At 35.0% G+C, this 17,998-nt stretch overlaps 3 protein-coding genes across 4 annotated transcripts; 1 reads left to right on the top strand and 2 right to left on the bottom strand.

Annotated features, from left to right (window-relative positions):
- Window positions 1-309: 309 nt before the first annotated feature.
- LOC143192403 (uncharacterized protein F58A4.6) lies at window positions 310-1,184 on the bottom strand. The gene is made up of 3 exons (XM_076397755.1): window positions 813-1,184; window positions 594-763; window positions 310-540 (listed from the first exon to the last, which is right to left on the bottom strand). Exons 1-3 carry the CDS (start codon window positions 1,091-1,093, stop codon window positions 320-322), a joined length of 672 nt encoding a protein of 223 aa, XP_076253870.1. The 5' UTR covers window positions 1,094-1,184; the 3' UTR covers window positions 310-319.
- Window positions 1,185-1,422: 238 nt separating this feature from the next.
- Window positions 1,423-16,860, top strand: LOC143192370 (uncharacterized). Of its 2 annotated transcripts, XM_076397688.1 has the most exons (12): window positions 1,523-1,657; window positions 1,803-2,017; window positions 2,075-2,227; window positions 2,282-2,438; window positions 3,906-4,071; window positions 7,141-8,172; window positions 8,233-8,614; window positions 9,420-9,645; window positions 9,947-10,101; window positions 10,156-10,433; window positions 10,486-10,711; window positions 13,516-16,860. In XM_076397688.1, exons 2-12 carry the CDS (start codon window positions 1,879-1,881, stop codon window positions 13,968-13,970), a joined length of 3,369 nt encoding a protein of 1,122 aa, XP_076253803.1. In that variant the 5' UTR covers window positions 1,523-1,657; window positions 1,803-1,878; the 3' UTR covers window positions 13,971-16,860. The 2 variants fall into 2 exon arrangements, with proteins under 2 accessions (XP_076253804.1, XP_076253803.1); XM_076397689.1 differs by having other exon boundaries at window positions 1,423-2,017; window positions 10,489-10,711.
- Aprt (Adenine phosphoribosyltransferase) lies at window positions 2,439-3,380 on the bottom strand. The gene is made up of 3 exons (XM_076397765.1): window positions 3,188-3,380; window positions 2,775-3,012; window positions 2,439-2,722 (listed from the first exon to the last, which is right to left on the bottom strand). Exons 1-3 carry the CDS (start codon window positions 3,268-3,270, stop codon window positions 2,507-2,509), a joined length of 537 nt encoding a protein of 178 aa, XP_076253880.1. The 5' UTR covers window positions 3,271-3,380; the 3' UTR covers window positions 2,439-2,506.
- Window positions 16,861-17,998: the final 1,138 nt, after the last annotated feature.

Here is a 17,998-nt window from a genome sequence, read left to right on the forward strand (position 1 = left end):
CCTATTTTCGCACATACACAATTTACTTTCGATTAAGTAAATAAATAAAAACATCAATATCATATTTTATATATATATTAGGTTTGGTTTGGTTTGGTATATATATATATATATATATATATATATATATATATATATATACTGGGATCATATTCCTTGTCAGATTTTCCACTCTTGTCTAGGACAATCACAAACATAAATTTACCAATACCATACCCCAGCAGTATTCAAACCCGCGACTATCGCAACAGTTGCAGTGCTCCATCCAAGCTGGCATCAATAACATCAAAAGTTAAAATAAAACAAAGATTAGCTAAAATCACCTTTTTATTTTATTACGAATCCTGTATAATTCATGTTCATACTGTAATTTAGACCAAATACCTTGACACATCCTTATTAACCTTTGGTCAATGATTACTTGATTTTTTGCAGCAAGATATTCAGTTCTAATTACTTTGACTGCTACTTTAAATTTCTTTTTCTGTATGAGACTAAGGCTTAGATACAATCGACATCTTGATGCTATAGTTGGATCACCTAAGTATACCATGCATAGAACTACAGTTAACCAAGTTCCCCAAGACACTCACCTAATCTGACTGCCAGCTGTAACTGATGCACTGAAATTTTTCCTGCCGTTTCAGCACATCCTTGAAAATAATCACCTAGAGCTGAGAAAGCTCCTCCTAAAGTGGACAACCAACTAAGGGCATGATCTAGTTCACATCTTTCTCGGACTAAAAAATACACACGTTCATTCCTACAATTTAAATGTAAAACAATTTTTTTTTTTTAAATAGTTCAATTACCATCTGTAATCTATTAAATTTGAATTAGTGGTTTTTAAAACTATAAATTTTGGTAAAATGTCCCATCTTTGAAAAAAATCTATAAAACTATTTCTAAAAAAATCACTTATGCTTAGCTCTTTCAAGAAATAATGTGCGAATGCAGCGTCAAGTTTTAACCGTTTCTTTGGATTTACTTTAACTGGTTTGTTGACCAATTTTAATTGTTTGTATTGCAATTGTATTTGATCATAGAAATAACAATCCTCGCTTATAAGGTTAATTGTGATCAATTCCATCATTTATAATGCTTTATTACATGCATCAACTGAGAAAACATCACTATAAATATATTAAAAATACAATACCCGGACGATATTTCTAGGTTAAACCGTTGACATATGACTTTCGGATAAATATTGTTATTACCACAACAATTTCTATAAAAAAAACCACGATGAATTCATTAATTTGTAGGATTAATATTTGAAATACTTATGATATCGTTCAAAAACAATTCACAAGCTGATCTTATCCAAAACAATTTAATATAAAAGTATATAACTGAAAATGTTAAATTGCGCCAAAAGTAGGAATTTTTTCGGAATAAAAGCTCTGCCAATAGTAGCTCAGTATTTTTTGTTGGCAACAACGAAGTTAATGCGTCTGAATTGTGGCATTTTTGCAAACAAAATAAAACGTTTTAAACCCAGTGTTTTAATTTACATTTGCTGAGATAATAGACATTTGCTTTTCCACATATTTTACATAACAATGACATCGAAAAATCAGCGGGTAACGTGAGAAAAAGAGTTTCGGAGAGAGACGCCATTTTTGCGAATATAACTGTCAAAGGCAGTAGAAAGGTCTGTGTCAAATGGGTAAACATAAATATTATTGAAAATTGAAGAAAATCAAAGAAAAAGTTGTCACGACAAAAAGGAACGACGTCTTTGAAGATTTTACTTTTCTGGGAACATTAAATTGAAGGCGATCCCTTCGTACTTTCAGGTCTAAATAAACAATATGGGTATATGAAGACCTACTTATTAGGATACACATTTCTATGCATCCCAAAGCAATGTAAATGGAAAAGGATAAGGTTGGGACTATGATGCAAAGTGCAAAAAGAGTACCCATAAGTCAGCTAAATGATTGTATTACCTGCAAGTTGTGTAAAGGTTATTTTGTTGATGCTACGACAATCATTGAGTGTTTGCATACATGTAAGTACTTTCATAACCTAATTTCATTACATCCCAATATCAAAGCAAATTGTTTAGTTTGTAGAAGTTGCATTGTTCTTTACTTGGAAAATAACAAATACTGTCCTATTTGTGATGTACAAGTTCATAAAACTAAACCTCTGCTCAATATCAGGAATGACAAAACTATACAAGATCTCGTCTACAAATTGGTTCCAAGATTATACCACAGTAAGTATACAGACATCATAAATACATCAAATATTAGGAAAGCACTAATTTTAGATGAGGTACAAAGACGGAAACAATATTATGAGAGTCATGCGAATGAGAAACCTTCTGCTGTGGAACAGAGTTTGGCATTACAGTATGATTATATTTTAACCCCAGAGGAATCAATAAATCTCACATTAAAATATCATGGGTGTAATGAAGGAGTACGGTAAATATATATTTTTTATTATTTATTTATAAACTGTTAACATTTATTATTAAAATGTGTTTGGTGAATCAAAACTGTAATAGTGATATTACATTAGCCGATATTTTCTCTCTACCTTTTAAATCATTTAGTTCCATTACTACTAAGCACGATACCACATCACCCCCTTCTTGTTTTATTAATTTACAAGCAGCATCTAATGTACCTCCTGTCGCCAAAAGATCATCCACAACTAAAACTTTCTGTCCAGGTTTCACCGAATTTTCTTGTATTTCCACTGTACTCTATAAAGTGATCCAACTAATTTCAATGTTACCTTTCATTTTAAAGACATACCTGTCCGTATTCTATTGTGTAGTCATAACTTCTAACTTTTCCGGGTAGTTTGCCTTTTTTCCTGATCGGTATAAACGGTATACCAAGCTCAAGAGCTATAATGGGACCCAATAAAAAACCCCTAGCATCCAGACTCACCACACATTCTACTGGTGGATTAATCGCTTTTACTTCCTCTATCAGGCACTTTTTTAATAACGGGAACAACTGTGGATCGGCCAATACACTGAAAAGGTCCCTGAAATTCCAGTTTTATTAAAAATTGAGGTTACATCACGGTTTGTGTTCGTAACATCGATATGACATGAACTTTTTGAGGTTAGAATTTCAGTATTTTCATTTGCGCTCATAATATCTAAGTTTATATAATAACCGGCTGTTAATTTTTACGTACATTTAATTATCTGACTTACCTAAATATCACACCAGGTATAGGGAAATCCGGGTAACTTTTTACGGCGTTCTTTAAAGTTTCTAATATTGCTTCCTTTTCCATTTTGTTGCCACTAGATAAAATACAACTAATTACAAGTACCGTTTCTGTGTTGTAAAAAAAACCCGGTTAGTACTTATAGTCTAACAAGTGGTTTGTTTACGGTACTGTCTATAATCGACAAACGTTACTGATGATTTGTCGAGGAAGAACGGCAACGTTTGAATCGTATATCCTAAACGCAATAATTATATATAGTAAAATATTAAATAATGAATATTATATCGTGTTAATATTTTACCTTTTAAAAATACTATTGTTCATAACTTGTTTTCATTTATTATTACGCTGTATTTGACATGGCGCTAATACCTAGATCTTTATTTTGACGTATACCTGCCCGCATTTGTTTAACGAACAATTGAATCGCGACAACGGCTGTTGTGATTTGATTTATTCATTCATTCATAAGTCGTTTCCTATTAATTTTTTCTGATGAAATCAAAATGCTTTCCGGTTAATCCCCATTATGATAACCCAATGAACTGTATTACATAATATTCTTTTTTATAATTAATGAGTTTCCCTTTAGTTAAGCAATTATATGATATAATTTAGGTTTAAGGATATAATAATGAATGGAAGAATTCGTTATTGAGGATATTTCGTACTTTTATAATTATTTCTTTTTTCTGTAGTTACTTGAGATGCCCGAGTGCCGTTTCGATTTCGCATCTCAAGAAACTGTTGAGGGTGAAATATGAGTTGACGGAACATCATAAAATCGAGATTTTCTATGACCAAGACTGCCTCAATTCCACGCTGTCTCTCATGGATATAGCATATATATATTCGTGGAAAAGGGTAATGTAAAATCGGTTTTTAATAGACGGGTTTCTGTTAGGGTGTTTTGTGAAAAAGTAATCCAATTTTTTAACTTGAATTTTTTTCAAAACAAAATATAAAGGAGATAAGTCTAGTACTCTTGAGATCAAAATCAAATATATCAATCGATATCAATGATCAAAAATAAATATATCAAAAATAAAATAATAAAGTCATCAAAGGAAAGATAATTAAGGAATGTTGTAAAAATATCTTTTAATCTAGTCTTAATCAGTTACCACAGCAATTATTAAGAATACAGAAGCTACAGTATGTCCTTTTAAAATTTGTACTAGGATGAAATCTTGAAAACAAAATTTCTAATCAACTTTATCGAAAAAAAAATCAAATCAGTTCTAGTAATGATATAGAATCTGCTTAAGCCTGCTAATCTTAAATAAAACAAAAAAAAAAGTTTATTAACTTAGTTGGCTATGTTCGAACGAATTCGTGGAGCTTCGGGAACACTCGTCACCGTTTGGTGTAACTATCTCCGTTCCTCTTATCTTCAGAAATGATCTGTAAATTTTTATGTATCTGTTTAAACATTGAATTATTGACGTAACCGATTAGAATTGTGATTTTTACGACATTCCTAAAATACCAAAAATTCTGCTTTTTGTGAAATCAATAATGGTGTTTTTAAGTTTTCCATTTGGTTCGATTTTAATTTGAAATAGTATTCTACTATAATAGAAATGGTCTCTCAAAATTAACCAAATAATTTAATATCTACCAAAAATGTTCAAATTACTCCAACGTTTTCAGTTTTTAACATGAATTTGGTGATTTTTATCCGATATAAATCATTCATTAAATGAAAGTAACATATAATTAGCAAGAAACTAATATTGAATAATATGTTTAAAATTATTTGACTTGATAGAGAAACACGACTCAAAAAACTTGGATTACTTTTTCTAGGAGGATATATATCTAAGGACCAGGAATTAATTCTGATAATGTTTTCGCTTCAATAGGTTTTAATTAGGAATAATGCGTGCAAATTAGGGTGAATTAAAATGTTTTCCATCAATTTTTACAGGTTTTTCCAAATTAGTGATACTGTGCCAATAGAATATCGTGATGTACTTATTGTCTTAAGTACATGTCTTATTGAATAAGTGATAATAAGAAGGCGCCAAGTCTGATGAGTAAGCTGGTTACACAAGAACTTTTCATTCAAGCATTGTGTTACCAGACAGCTTTTATTTCAAAATATCTAGCTGGTATTGGTGGACCTTTGACGTGACATTTTTCTTGTGTTCTAGCTGCTCATAGTAAACCCAATGTAGAATTTGTGACTATGGTAATTCCTTTTTTTGCTGTGATGACGATGATTCTCTTAACTCATAATTGAATTAAATTGTCAATTGATGTGATAGTTATTTTTCTACTTTTTGAACTGAATTTGTATCCAATAATACTTTCAATCATAGTTTTTATATATTTTGGCAGTAGGAAACCAAACTTGACAATAAAGATACAATGGTGATACAATCACCATAATTAAACCTCTTAGATTCTTAGTCTTCGCGATCAATAGATGGCGTTCATTGTCATCAGTCACTAAAATCGATTGCTGGACATGGGTCTGCATCATTATTTTCCATTCTTAGTTGACCTACTCCAATTTCGCGGTTATATCTCACACTGAATTAATCTCTGGTCCAAATATATTTGATAGGAATCGATAATAAGAATGTACCCACAAAACAGACATACATAGAATGTATAAAGTTGTAACCAAGTTTTGTTCATCCGAGCCACCTGAAGGGATATTTTCTACAGTTTCCCTCTGTAGAAATAAACTTTTTATAAAATATTTTATTTAAATACTAGTGAATATTTGTATAAAACATTTTCAAAATACATCAAACAAAAGTACTTAGTGTGTTTGGTGTTCTACTGTCTGGTTCTTATTAATATGAAATTGAAGGCACAGATTCGTCTGTTTCGAAAGCATCTATGGAGCAACATCTGTTATAATGTTCAGTTTTCAAACCTCTCAATTTACTTCATATGTTATTTACACTTCTAATTCTTTTTGGAGATTCTAATGTGGAATGAGCAACTACTGATTCCATTATTTCACTTATAACCATATTTTCCTTCGCGATAGGTTAAGGGAAATGATCTGTGAATATACATATATTATGTATTTGAATTCTATTATCGATGTAGATGTAGAGATCTATACAGAATATAATAACACAATCAAGACGGAGTTCTATAAACTTTATTTCATCTTGGTCTACAGATTTAGCCATAACAGATTATAAACAAAAATTTAACTTACCTTCTTTTTTTTATATAATTGTTAATATATATATTTTAAACTCCGTGATTTCTAATAGATCCAAACCGTCTTAGTCAAGTAGCTCTATTTAAATTTTCTTTATATAAATTAACCCCTTAAAAATTGGTGCTACTTTAATAAGCATATCTTTAAGTGAGTAATCATATTTACCGTCATATTTTTGATATTGTTCCATTTGTGGACATTTTGGGTTTATACTCTGGTTAATATTTTACAATTGTCGCCTATTTGTTAGTAGTAAGGTAAAATAGTTATTAGTTAATTATTAGTACTATAATTTATAGTTAACCTTCTGAAAAAAAAATACGTTTATATATTTTTTTACATGACGTATTTCTGGCCAATTGGAAACGAAATGAACCAAACCAATGCCTTTGTGGCTTTAGCATAGTGATTCAAAGAAGTAATATGTTCAAAATAGTGACATCTAGATGTTGGACGTCGCGAAACAAGTTTCCAAGGTTGCCTATAAAGTTAAATCTGTATTTTCTCTATGAAAACTATAACCTATCACAAAATTTCAATGGAAAGAATGAAAATAGATCTGTAATCCTTTTACCTAAGGCCCTCTTGAGATTCGAACGTGCAAAACATGGTTACGAGTATGCCTATTTAAGTTCCCATTCTATATTTCTGTTTTGTGAACGTACCTCCATGAAATATGATTCGAAAAAACGCGGATTACGTTATCAGGCGCATAATCTATCATTTCATTGTCGGATTTTCAGAAATCTCCCCTGGATTTAACCTACAAAATCTACGAGTGTCCCGCCAAGAAACCGAAGCTGGAACAGTCGGAAACCAGCGATCACGCGACCCTCAACAAAATCCAGCATAACAACAACAACAATAACTGGAAGGAGGTTCAGTTGAGGATTAGCGAGAACGGCGAAATGTCCATCACGGGTATACAAGACGCTCTGGTCCTGGACATCCCGGAGAAGGAGATCGTCATCAACGAGGGCAAGCTGACCGAGGAGGGCGAGAAGAAGGGCGTCGAGCTCGATGCCAAGGAGGACGCCGGCAAACCAGCCGAGGTGGCGCTCGAGGCGAATCACGAGATCAAGCCCCGGGAGCCCCCGGATCTCAAGTTCATCGGGAAGACCTGTCCGGAACCGCTTGCGATGGCCGTTTCCCGTTCTCCTCCAATAACGCTCAGTTCCTTGAAGGCCTCGGAGCTGGTTATCTCGAAAAATAACACCGACGCGCTGGCGAAGAGCTCTGATGTATCGTCGATACCGAAAAACACCAGCTTAAGCACGGTTTTGAACCTAACCAATAACGAGCTGTCGGTGATTCCATTAACTACGACCAAAGCCTGCACCACCACCACCGTATTCAGTACCATCAACAAGACCATGTGCAGCACTAAGCCGGCGGAGAAACCGAACCAAATAATCGTCGATTCTAAAGCGACGAAACGAAAATCCGCCGCGGATGACAAGGGACCTCCGATGAAACTGCCCAAACCCACCATTCTGAACCACTCGATTGCGTTTATGAACCTGTCGAACAACCATCCCCTGAAGAGGCATAAGCTGAACCGGAATGGCGAGACCGTTCAGGACAAACCGACGCCTACGACGTCCTTATTGAACAACGCGTCGACGATACCGCCCAAACCTATCGTCATCAACAAAAGCGTGAGCGGGATAACCCTGCAGAAACCCTCCGGAGACCAAAAAGCCGCGACGACCCCTTGTTACGTGCCTAAACCGCCCACGGAGAAGAACGATGGACGACAGACCACCAAAACAGAGGTAACGGAACGGTGTTTCGACTCTTCCGTGATTTTAATATCGGGATCTTCACCGTTCCAGGCTAATTTTATACCTAAAACTACCGCGCCGTCGCATCACGTCCATCCCATCCACATCCCCATCATCACGCCGGCCCAGTTGCCCCACAACCAGATCCTGAACGCTCACCACGCGAAGACCACGTCCGCAGCCTCGAACCAGGACACGACCACCGTCACGCCCGTTGCCGAATGGAATCTCGCCGCCCAGTCGACCATCAAGACGAAGCCGAGCACGCCCATAGGGTACAAGACGTTGCGCGACCCTCCCAAGAGCTGGAATTCCCAGATTAACCTGCAGATCGCCAAGACGAGCAACGCCCAGAACCGGCAGAATTCCGGAGACCTGAAGAATGTGAGGCCGCCGAAGTTCTTCAAAGGACGGAATATTCCTCGTTATTTGGGTAGGTACTTTACTTATATTCTCTGTCGAAAATCAGTAACTACCCACGCATATCTACGAGGGGTACTCAAAAAACAAATGTTCGATACAGAAGAGGCATATATTAACAACAAAGCCCCTTTGATCTCTCCTTCAAAAGGTCTGCGTTAGATACCATTTTTTCTATTTTATCTCAGAAGTCAACCTTGGTTTGAAGGAAATCATCTCCTATCTTAATCTATGCACATCTATCATAATTGTAATATATCATTATCTATTTGTGTTAGTCTATAGACGCTGATAGGCATATACTTTTCTTATGCATCTGATTTTTGCAATATATAGTAAACTTGATGACAATATCTGTAAATATCGATATTATTACTTATAATCGTATAGTATCAATTCCTTACATCCATTACAAACTACAATAAAATTATTAATAATATATATAAATGTTTATACATCACTTAAATAGCATTATATGTGTATAATAATCAGTCAATTTGTCAATATCTTTTCAGTTTCACACACGCCATCTTAGGAAAATAAAAGCTCTTGCTTTCTTTCTTTTCCTGTTATTGATCTATGCACTTTTTATAATTGGATGTCGCTGGGATTTAAAATATAATTATTTAGTTCTCAGTTCAGAGCTTTACAAGTTCCCAAGTGATCCCACTATATCGTGAATAATGCTGAAAGTCTCAGTATCCGTACATTGAACAATCCTTTTTCCATGCCGACTAAATACGCCTATTTATATCAATATTTATACAAGAAAATAGCTGTATATACATAACTGTATCATTTCTATAATAATGATTTAGGAAATCCGGCTTCGGGTGTTAAACCAATGTACCAAGTCCACGTCAGCCCGGAAAAGGACAAGAACCACACCGAAAACGCGAAGGCGGAGAAGAGGGAGATCAAGAAACACTCCATCGTCAAAATCGATCCGAAAACGTTGAAACCCATCAGCGAAAAGGCTCCGGAGACCTCGAACCTGAGTAACGTCAGTACGACGTCGGGATTGCAGGCTAACCAGGAGCTGAGGTATGTTGTGTGGTTGGTACACTGTTATCATCATAGAACAAAGAGTACAGAATGGAATCTCCCCTTTTTTTGCGCAACTGTGCCAATGAGTAGTGGGAAATTTAAAATATAACAATAAAAGTTAAAAAACACATTTTATTGAAGTATATTTAACACTTTAAGTAAATATTTGGAAAATACATATAAAAACATTGTAAAATTGAAGAATTTATAATAATATCCAGTAGCTTCTTGATTATGTCCACAAAATATAAATACTTGTACTTTGTGGTTACCGTATTTTTGACGAAATTCGTTTTAGGCTGAACTCGACTCCCAATGATTTGAAGATAAACACCAGCTCGGTATCGATATTCAACCCGTTGAAGTTGCAGAGCTCGCCCAAGGGGGACAGGAAGTCCCCAAAGAGTCCCCACTCGCCTAAAGTTAAGGTGACGTCATGCGCCAGCGCGTCAGGTAGTGTGGCAGTGCCGGTAATTGATTACGTTATTGATTTGTGTTTTTTTCCAGCTTATAGTCCGTCCTTGTCGCCGAAACAGCAGAGGGACAAGACGAATTTAACCTTCACGCCTCCGAATCCGTTCGTGCCGAATCTGGCGAGCCCCACGTTGGGTCCCGCCCAATGGGCCTTTCCGGGGAGCTACGACCCCCGAATGTTGATGGCTTACAACATGTGGTACAATCATCAGTCACGAATGGCGGCGGCGGCCGCGGCTGCCGGTCTGGTGCCCCAGCCGATGTCTCACTCTTACGGTCTCAACATGGCCATGAAATCTCACGTTGGAGGGGTAAGTCTTATTCTGATTCGTCGTCGTCGGCTTTCGAACCATCGAATTTCAGCAGGTTCCTCCAAAACACGTTCCTGCGAGTAAAAACGATTCGAAGAAGACCCTGGAGACCGCTTTGGAGAAACTGTCGCAAAACAAAGCTAAGGAGCTGGTGGCCGCGGCTAAGACAACGACGCAGGGAAAAAGCGATACCAAGCCGAACCAACCGACCGAGGGCAAGGAGAAGACTACCGACAAGCCTCCGGTGCTAGGAATCTCAAATACAGAACGAAAAGAAGGTAGGATCGAGCAACTATGAATATTTATTAGTTTAATCAAAATGTCTTCCATCATTTTATGCTATCGATTTATTTATTCAACATTTTCTTACGTTTCCTGCAAAGTTTGGTGGGCACTGTTCACCATCGCCTCCGAAATGTGTGGTCATGTTTGGTGAATATGGAGGTCGGGACATAATTACCCCTTTGATTAAAAGTTATTTAATTTTTGACAAGAGTCTAGTTCTGGAGAATCCTGGTATGCGTACAAGGATTTGAATTTGCAGTATCGCCAATTATTGAAAATTATACATACATTTGAAGAATTATTTAGTTTCCTCAAATATGTTCAATATGGAAACCCCTCTCTCAATTCATTCATGACTATATTCTTTTAACATTTCATATTATCCTTCAGAAACTAAGACTATGAAGTATTATTGACATAATTTACACAATCAACCCTTGTAGCGTCACATGTCTATTCATTTCAAATTGCCACTGCTTACTTTAGCTTGGGTTTCATCATATATTTCATACATTTTTATCTGATTTTAGTAACTCTCACTTCTCCTGAATTATGAATTCCTGACCGATGAAATTTAGAAGTAGCTGGTAATATTTTTACTAGAATAGGAACCTCGAGCCTTGAAAATCTTTAAGCCAAACTTGAGTGTTTCTTGTTCAATCTTAATGCTATAATAACTGTATAATCAACGAGCTGTGATTTTGATGAGATATACTCACATAAAGGGCATCGAAACATTTTTATCTGTACTTATACTTACGCAGGGTCAACTATGTTAAAATATAACGAATATAATCTATTTTGCTAAAATTTAAATAAAAATTAAATAGTACCTGGTGGAATGTCCTCATATGCATGTTCAGATTAATAGCGTTATAATAGCTTTTTGGAAAATATCCACAATCGATGATTTATGCATTACTGCCTAGGATTTATAATAAAAACTAGCCACTCGCCCCGGCTTCGCACGGGTGCAATGCTCATACTAAATTAAATACACTACAGAAAAAATATGAACGTTGTATATAAAAACATAGCGGCCCGCTCCGACTTTGCACGAGCATAAAATATATATGCCTATGTCACTCAATGAAAACATGATTAAAATCGATCCAGTATTTTTGGTTCATTCATTACTGCCCTTGGCCTGCACGCATTAAATTTGGAGTAAAACAATTCCTCTTCCCCTATACTTACTATGAAGATTTCCTGCTATCTTTGGAATATCTAAATTCATACAATTTTTATTACATTACACATTTTTAAACGCAAATTTTAAATTTGTAATATCTCCGAAAATATTTGTTTAATTTACATGCTGTAAGGAACCATATTGATCTATATTAATTGCACACTGTATTTAAGGTACTTAATTCGATAAGGATTAATGCCGTATTGCTTAAAATAGCTTCGTAAATAAGCCATTTTCTCACGTAAAAAGTAAACAATAAAAATGGTTAATGTGGGTTATCCCTAAAAGATAAACATATACCATCGCGGACTTTTTTGTAGACCTTTTTATGGTGTACAATACTGTAGTACATTAATTTGATCTAACTCGTAGGGTTAGGCAGCGTTTTTGCTAATTACTAAATAAGCCTAAAAAAATAGGTTAATTTACGACATCACGTTAGAAACCTCTAAAATTAGCAATGTTGCCTTAGTATATTATGCATGTATTATACATATAAACCTTCCTCTTGAATCACTCTATCTATTGAAAAAAACCGCATCAAAATCCGTTGCGTAGTTTTAAAGATTTAAGCGCACATAGGGATATAGGGACAGAAAAGGCGACTTTGTTTTATACTATGTAGTGATATGAACAGTACAAAAATAACTAAACTAAAAACAACAAAATTCTTAACGTTACAATTCTACTTCTCGATTGCTTGTTAATGGCAACGTCGCAAAATCAGGCGACCATTACAGAAATATATAATAGGCACTACTCAATTTTTGTAACAAAATTTAATAATTTAATTCAATATTCTGATTCATTATTTATATAAAAAATTAACAATTGACAACAGTACCAAAATAGACGATGCAATGATATAGATGCATTCTAGATATGCTTGCTAACAAAGACATTTCAAAATTACCGTTATTTTTTTAATATTAGATTTGTGTGGTTTTACACATTTCCTCGGGTAGGGTATTTTGTGGACCTCCAGGCTTTCTAATTAAATTTTTTGGTTTTTTAGAGATGAGAAGATTGTACTGATTTTTCTATAGGTGTTAAAAGTTGTTTGAATCTGCCTTATGTAGCCGTGGTATGTTTTACGTATGGTAAGCAGGTACTTCCTAATATTTTTTCTCATTTTTCTTGTTTCTGTCGGCGGGGTGTTTATGTTTTTCAACTTATTCCTTTGAAAACATTTTGAACTGGCATTCTTTCAAATTTCTTTCAGTTCCTCCTGATTGTCCTATGTATTTTTTTCCTTTTTAGCCTTTATATATTATAAGAACTCTAAGAATATTCACTATAGATTAGCGTTGTGTTCTTCAAAACTCTCTTGTCACCTTGTTTTCCCGTAACTTCACAGTTTATGACACTGTGTCTTTTTAATTAAAGAACTCTTCTTTCGCGTGAGAAATTCGAACAGCTTTTTTAAATCTGCTTCTGTTTTTATTACATTTTGAATTAGGTGGGTTTCAAACCCATTCATAACACATAATTCCTCCTTTTTTCCTCCAAAATTACAGTTTGTACCGACACTTCAATTTGCACAATTCTCATATTTATTTACGACTTTTTTACGCCCATAATACAACGTTTTCTTCTTTGCCGTAGACGTGAAACACCTTTCAAAGAAAGATCCTGCGGAAGTACCTCATCGCCCCCAGGCGCCGATCGCCTGTCCTCAAGCCTCCTTCAAGGAGGGTGCGAACACCGAAGATACCAAAGTTACAAAGTACGATAGCAATAGCAATAAACCGTTACAGAACGACGTCAAGCCCACAGTTAACGGGGACCAAGCTGTAAATAAGGAGGAGTCGTCCGCTCCAATTAATCCCGCCTCGACGCCAGACGAAGGGAGGAAGAACACCGAGGGGAACGACGCGAAGGCAAAGGAGGGCCAGACGGTGTCCGATACCGCGACGAGGTGCAATGACAAAGACGTTAGTAAAAGTGATAAGTTGGTGAAAGATGGCGGTGATGGTGTTGGGGATCGTGAAGTTAAGGGAAGTGGTGATACGTCGGTGGTAAGGGAGAAACTGGACGGTGAACAAAATTCAGGCTCATAGAATGCGATCTTTTTGTAGAATGTCGCGGGAGAATTGAAATGTACCTCTTCCTTGGTTTTGTATATATCTTTCTCGCGGCATTTTATCGTCTAATGTATATATATTTATATATTTGCCAAGTAATCTTGTATACTTGTTTATATTCACACTTTTTGTACATTATCTTACCTTTGAATCGATGGCGGATTCTTGGCTGATATATTCCAACGTTATTGCTGTACTGTATATTTTTATATTTGAATCGTAAAGTGCCTAGAACAACTGCATTCTAAAGAAAAAAAGAGACGGATACGATATTTTAAGAAGGCTTCATTCAAACGCGGTTATATATAACAATGAACGTTCGTAACTCGCCTGAAGGACGCACTATCGACTCCACTAACTGACGGTGTAGTTCGAACGTTCACTAATTTTTGATGGAACATGGCACGGATCATTTTTATCGTCGGGTAAGGAGATCAGTTTCAGTCATTTTCGAACGAAATCTTTTCATACAATTACCGAATAACCTTAAGAACACACATATATCTGGACAAAATCCTGGATTTCCTGAAGAATTTCTTGCTTGGTTAGACTTTGTTTTTTGACTCGTTTAATGAAAGGTGGTTTGACTTATTTTTCTGGAATAAATCTGTTTACATGGTGGTTTTTGTTTGGAAGTGGTGAGGCCAATTTCACTCTACTGCTTGATGACCGACAGAAACCTTTATATGGGAATAGATTTAAATTAGTTTTGACCTTATTATTTTTTCGAACTATAATCTTCTGACTCATTTTATATATTACGTTTCACTGGCAGAGCTGACAATAATTGACTTTATTCCTACTTTGTTTTATAACTGAGTATATTCATCGGGAATGAACCGGGTGAATAAGTGGTCTTCCCAAAACAATCCTGATATTACTTTACCAGTTTTCGACACTATTTGGTTGAAATTTCCAATTTTTGTTGTTTAAAATTATGAGCTATATGTTAGTGTATGCATAGTACGCTATATTATCTGAGCTGAAACCGTGTGACTAGATTCGTTTCAAAATAAACTCTGGATGTCGATCAACTTTACACCATACTTTTTGTTTTGGAGTGTTATACTATGTGTTCCAGTTATTGCAATTATTTATTCAAATTATGAAGAAACATATCGTTTTATAGATTGCAGGGTATGTATTCTTATAATTGAATGATACATGATATTGCCAATAGCTTAGTAATAACCTATTGATTTTTTTATTCTTACAAATTTTAATCTGCCACAGATCTGAATTAGGATATTTTTCTGTTGATAAAATTAAAGGCAGCTTTCTGTGCGTCTAGAAAAGAAGTTATAAGGATATGTTGTAAATGTAACATAAAAAAATACACACAACAGTGGGTTATACCAAAAATGTGTGTGTCGGATAAAACTAATGTTGAAAAAACACTTACTCCGATATCGTTTTACTCAGCGCATCTTACTGTTCCGTTCTTGCTTTAAGCCGTGTACAAGAAACTATTTAACGGGTAGTAATAGAACCAAATGATCTGATTAGTGGTATGCCATCGAAGTATAAAAAAATGAAACTTATTTCCGTACTCTATTCCCAATATAGATTTAAACATTTGGAATAAAATTTGTTAATCTACTTGTAGGTTTGACAGATTAATAAGGTTATGTTCCATCAAAAATTCCAACGACGTTTGCCGAGCCAGCGAAATTCTTTACTCTAGTCACGTGCGTTTCCCACCAATTAATTTGCCTTTTGTACGGAACACGCTCAAGACAAAAGCGAAACGAAAGCGTCCAAAGACATATCAATTTCGTTTGGAACACGGCCGGCAGACGTCGAATCGTGCCTTTTTCTCCACATTCACCCCGCGAGAACTCACACTAAAATTATCGCTGATTTGATAAGATGGTAATAATGTATTTTCTGGTAATCTGCAAATCTTGTTTGTTTCTCGATTGTTTTCTACAGGGTATGTGTATACTGCAGATTCTTTTTATAGACAGTATTTCAATCATAACAGATGATTATCTCGGAAATTTAACCGTGTGGTTAACGACGTTTTACCCATTGAGTATTTCTATTTATTTTTGTCCCGTTTTATAATTGCATTTGTCGAAAGCGCCATTGTTCTGATTGAAATACCCACCGTAATGTATATTTGAAACTTGTGTCTTGTTGTGTGTATATCTACATAAATATATTTTAATTTTATGGCTGTTCGGATAGAATCGGAAAATTTAACTGAGTTGGCTATTTGAGACAAAAAAAAAGAAAAAAAAACGAATCCTATATAATATATTTTTTCTATGTCGTATACCGAATGATACTTTTTGTGGCCTGGATTATTTCTCGTGGACACACCGTGTATAGCTTCCTAAAAAAATCAATTAAAACAAATCTAGTAGGCTGTGAGCAAAAAGTTTAAAATTGAAATACGATCGGTCGAGAGGTGATTTCGCGAGAGAGAGAGAGAGAGAGAGATATATATGTATACTTTTAGTTTATATTATTTATGAAGAGGGGACGATGTACGCCCCGGCGCCGCCTGCCCGGATGGATGGAAACGACACGGCGTCCCACGAATTTGCTCAAGAGTCAAAATTGATTGCGAACCTTCGACTTTGCGACGGGCTTTAGACAATAATTTATTTTCTTATGCGGGTTTTACCGGGGGTGGGGTTTGAGGACTTCGTTTCCATGTATCTGGGCGGCGTTTTGTTTTTTTTTGTTTCCCTAGATGCGGCCCTGTGTTAAACATTTAAGCGTAAGAATAGAACACTTAACTACGTAGCGAATAAGCCATGTTTAATATTTGTAAGTTGTAAAAATGAGATTTTTATTATTACTGTACAATTGTAAATATTGAGCACAGAAGAATTTTAATAATGATATTTATAGTTTATTTTTTTTGTTATTTTGTATCCCTGAAGTCCCCCTTTCTGCAATATAGGTTATGAAAAACGTTTGTTCTTGTGTATCCCAACCGGCTGTTGAACAGGTTTGTTTTCTTTAGAAATTTGACCACCTCTAGAAAACCACAAGTCTAGTTCTGGGGAATCCTGCGTGCGCACAAGGATTTGAATTTGCAACGTTGCTAGTTGTTGAAAATTATACGTATATTTAAAGAATATAATAAAACAACACGTAAGGTAACTCTTCATTTTGTTTATCGCCTTTGTAATGTTTGATGTTTTGTTATCAACAGATAACATCGATATTAATAACGCTGTCGACTAAATTTAAGGTAAGAGTGAGTCAATAACTAAAGCTTTATTTTTTATGATGGGTTCTCTGTTTCTAATTCAACATTAGGGTTTATAACTAGTGTTTTTTGGTAGTATAAAACTAGTTTTATAATCACCAAATATCAGAAAAAAAGTCCAAATAATATTGAAATGTCAAAATATGATGTCTATGAAAAACTAACGTTACGCGTTTCCAACTTTTGGTCTTAATCTTTGTATAGTCAATTCAAAGTTTTTTTTGTACATACGTCATCAAAATGTTTCATTATTTTCCTTCTCGTTTATATTCTAGTTAAAAAGAGACACAATTGTCACTGTCTGATTTGTTCGAACACGTAAACGAATGAGCCTGGCAAAGTCCTGCGGTTGTCAGACGTATGCAAAATTCTTGAAAGCAATAGTTATAAGAAGTTATAACTCTAACCTATATAACTCTAACCTATATAACTCTAAACCATTGTGGCTGTATAATTAACTGTAGTGTTTAAATGTTCTATAATGTTAAAATAAATTATATTTGATAACATTTTTGTTCAATTATTTTATTTAGATTAGAATTTTGTTGTATGTCAAAGCCAAACTGAACTAAAACGCAGAGTTGATACGGCAACATTGCAACGTTTTGATGTCACAAATTTAAAAAAAGTATGTACAAAATAACTTTGACCAGACTATATTCTTATTTCTACTATAGTTTATTCAATAAAACAGCTAATGCACGCCATTAAAATGTATGATGTCGTCATGTTTCCGCATCAAATTTGACCCTTGGTTTACATTTACTGGCTAATATCC

Source organism: Rhynchophorus ferrugineus, unplaced genomic scaffold (assembly GCF_030347505.1).
Source record: "Rhynchophorus ferrugineus isolate W39M unplaced genomic scaffold, kcgeb_rfMv2 rfM3, whole genome shotgun sequence".
Taxonomy (NCBI): domain Eukaryota; kingdom Metazoa; phylum Arthropoda; class Insecta; order Coleoptera; family Curculionidae; genus Rhynchophorus; species Rhynchophorus ferrugineus.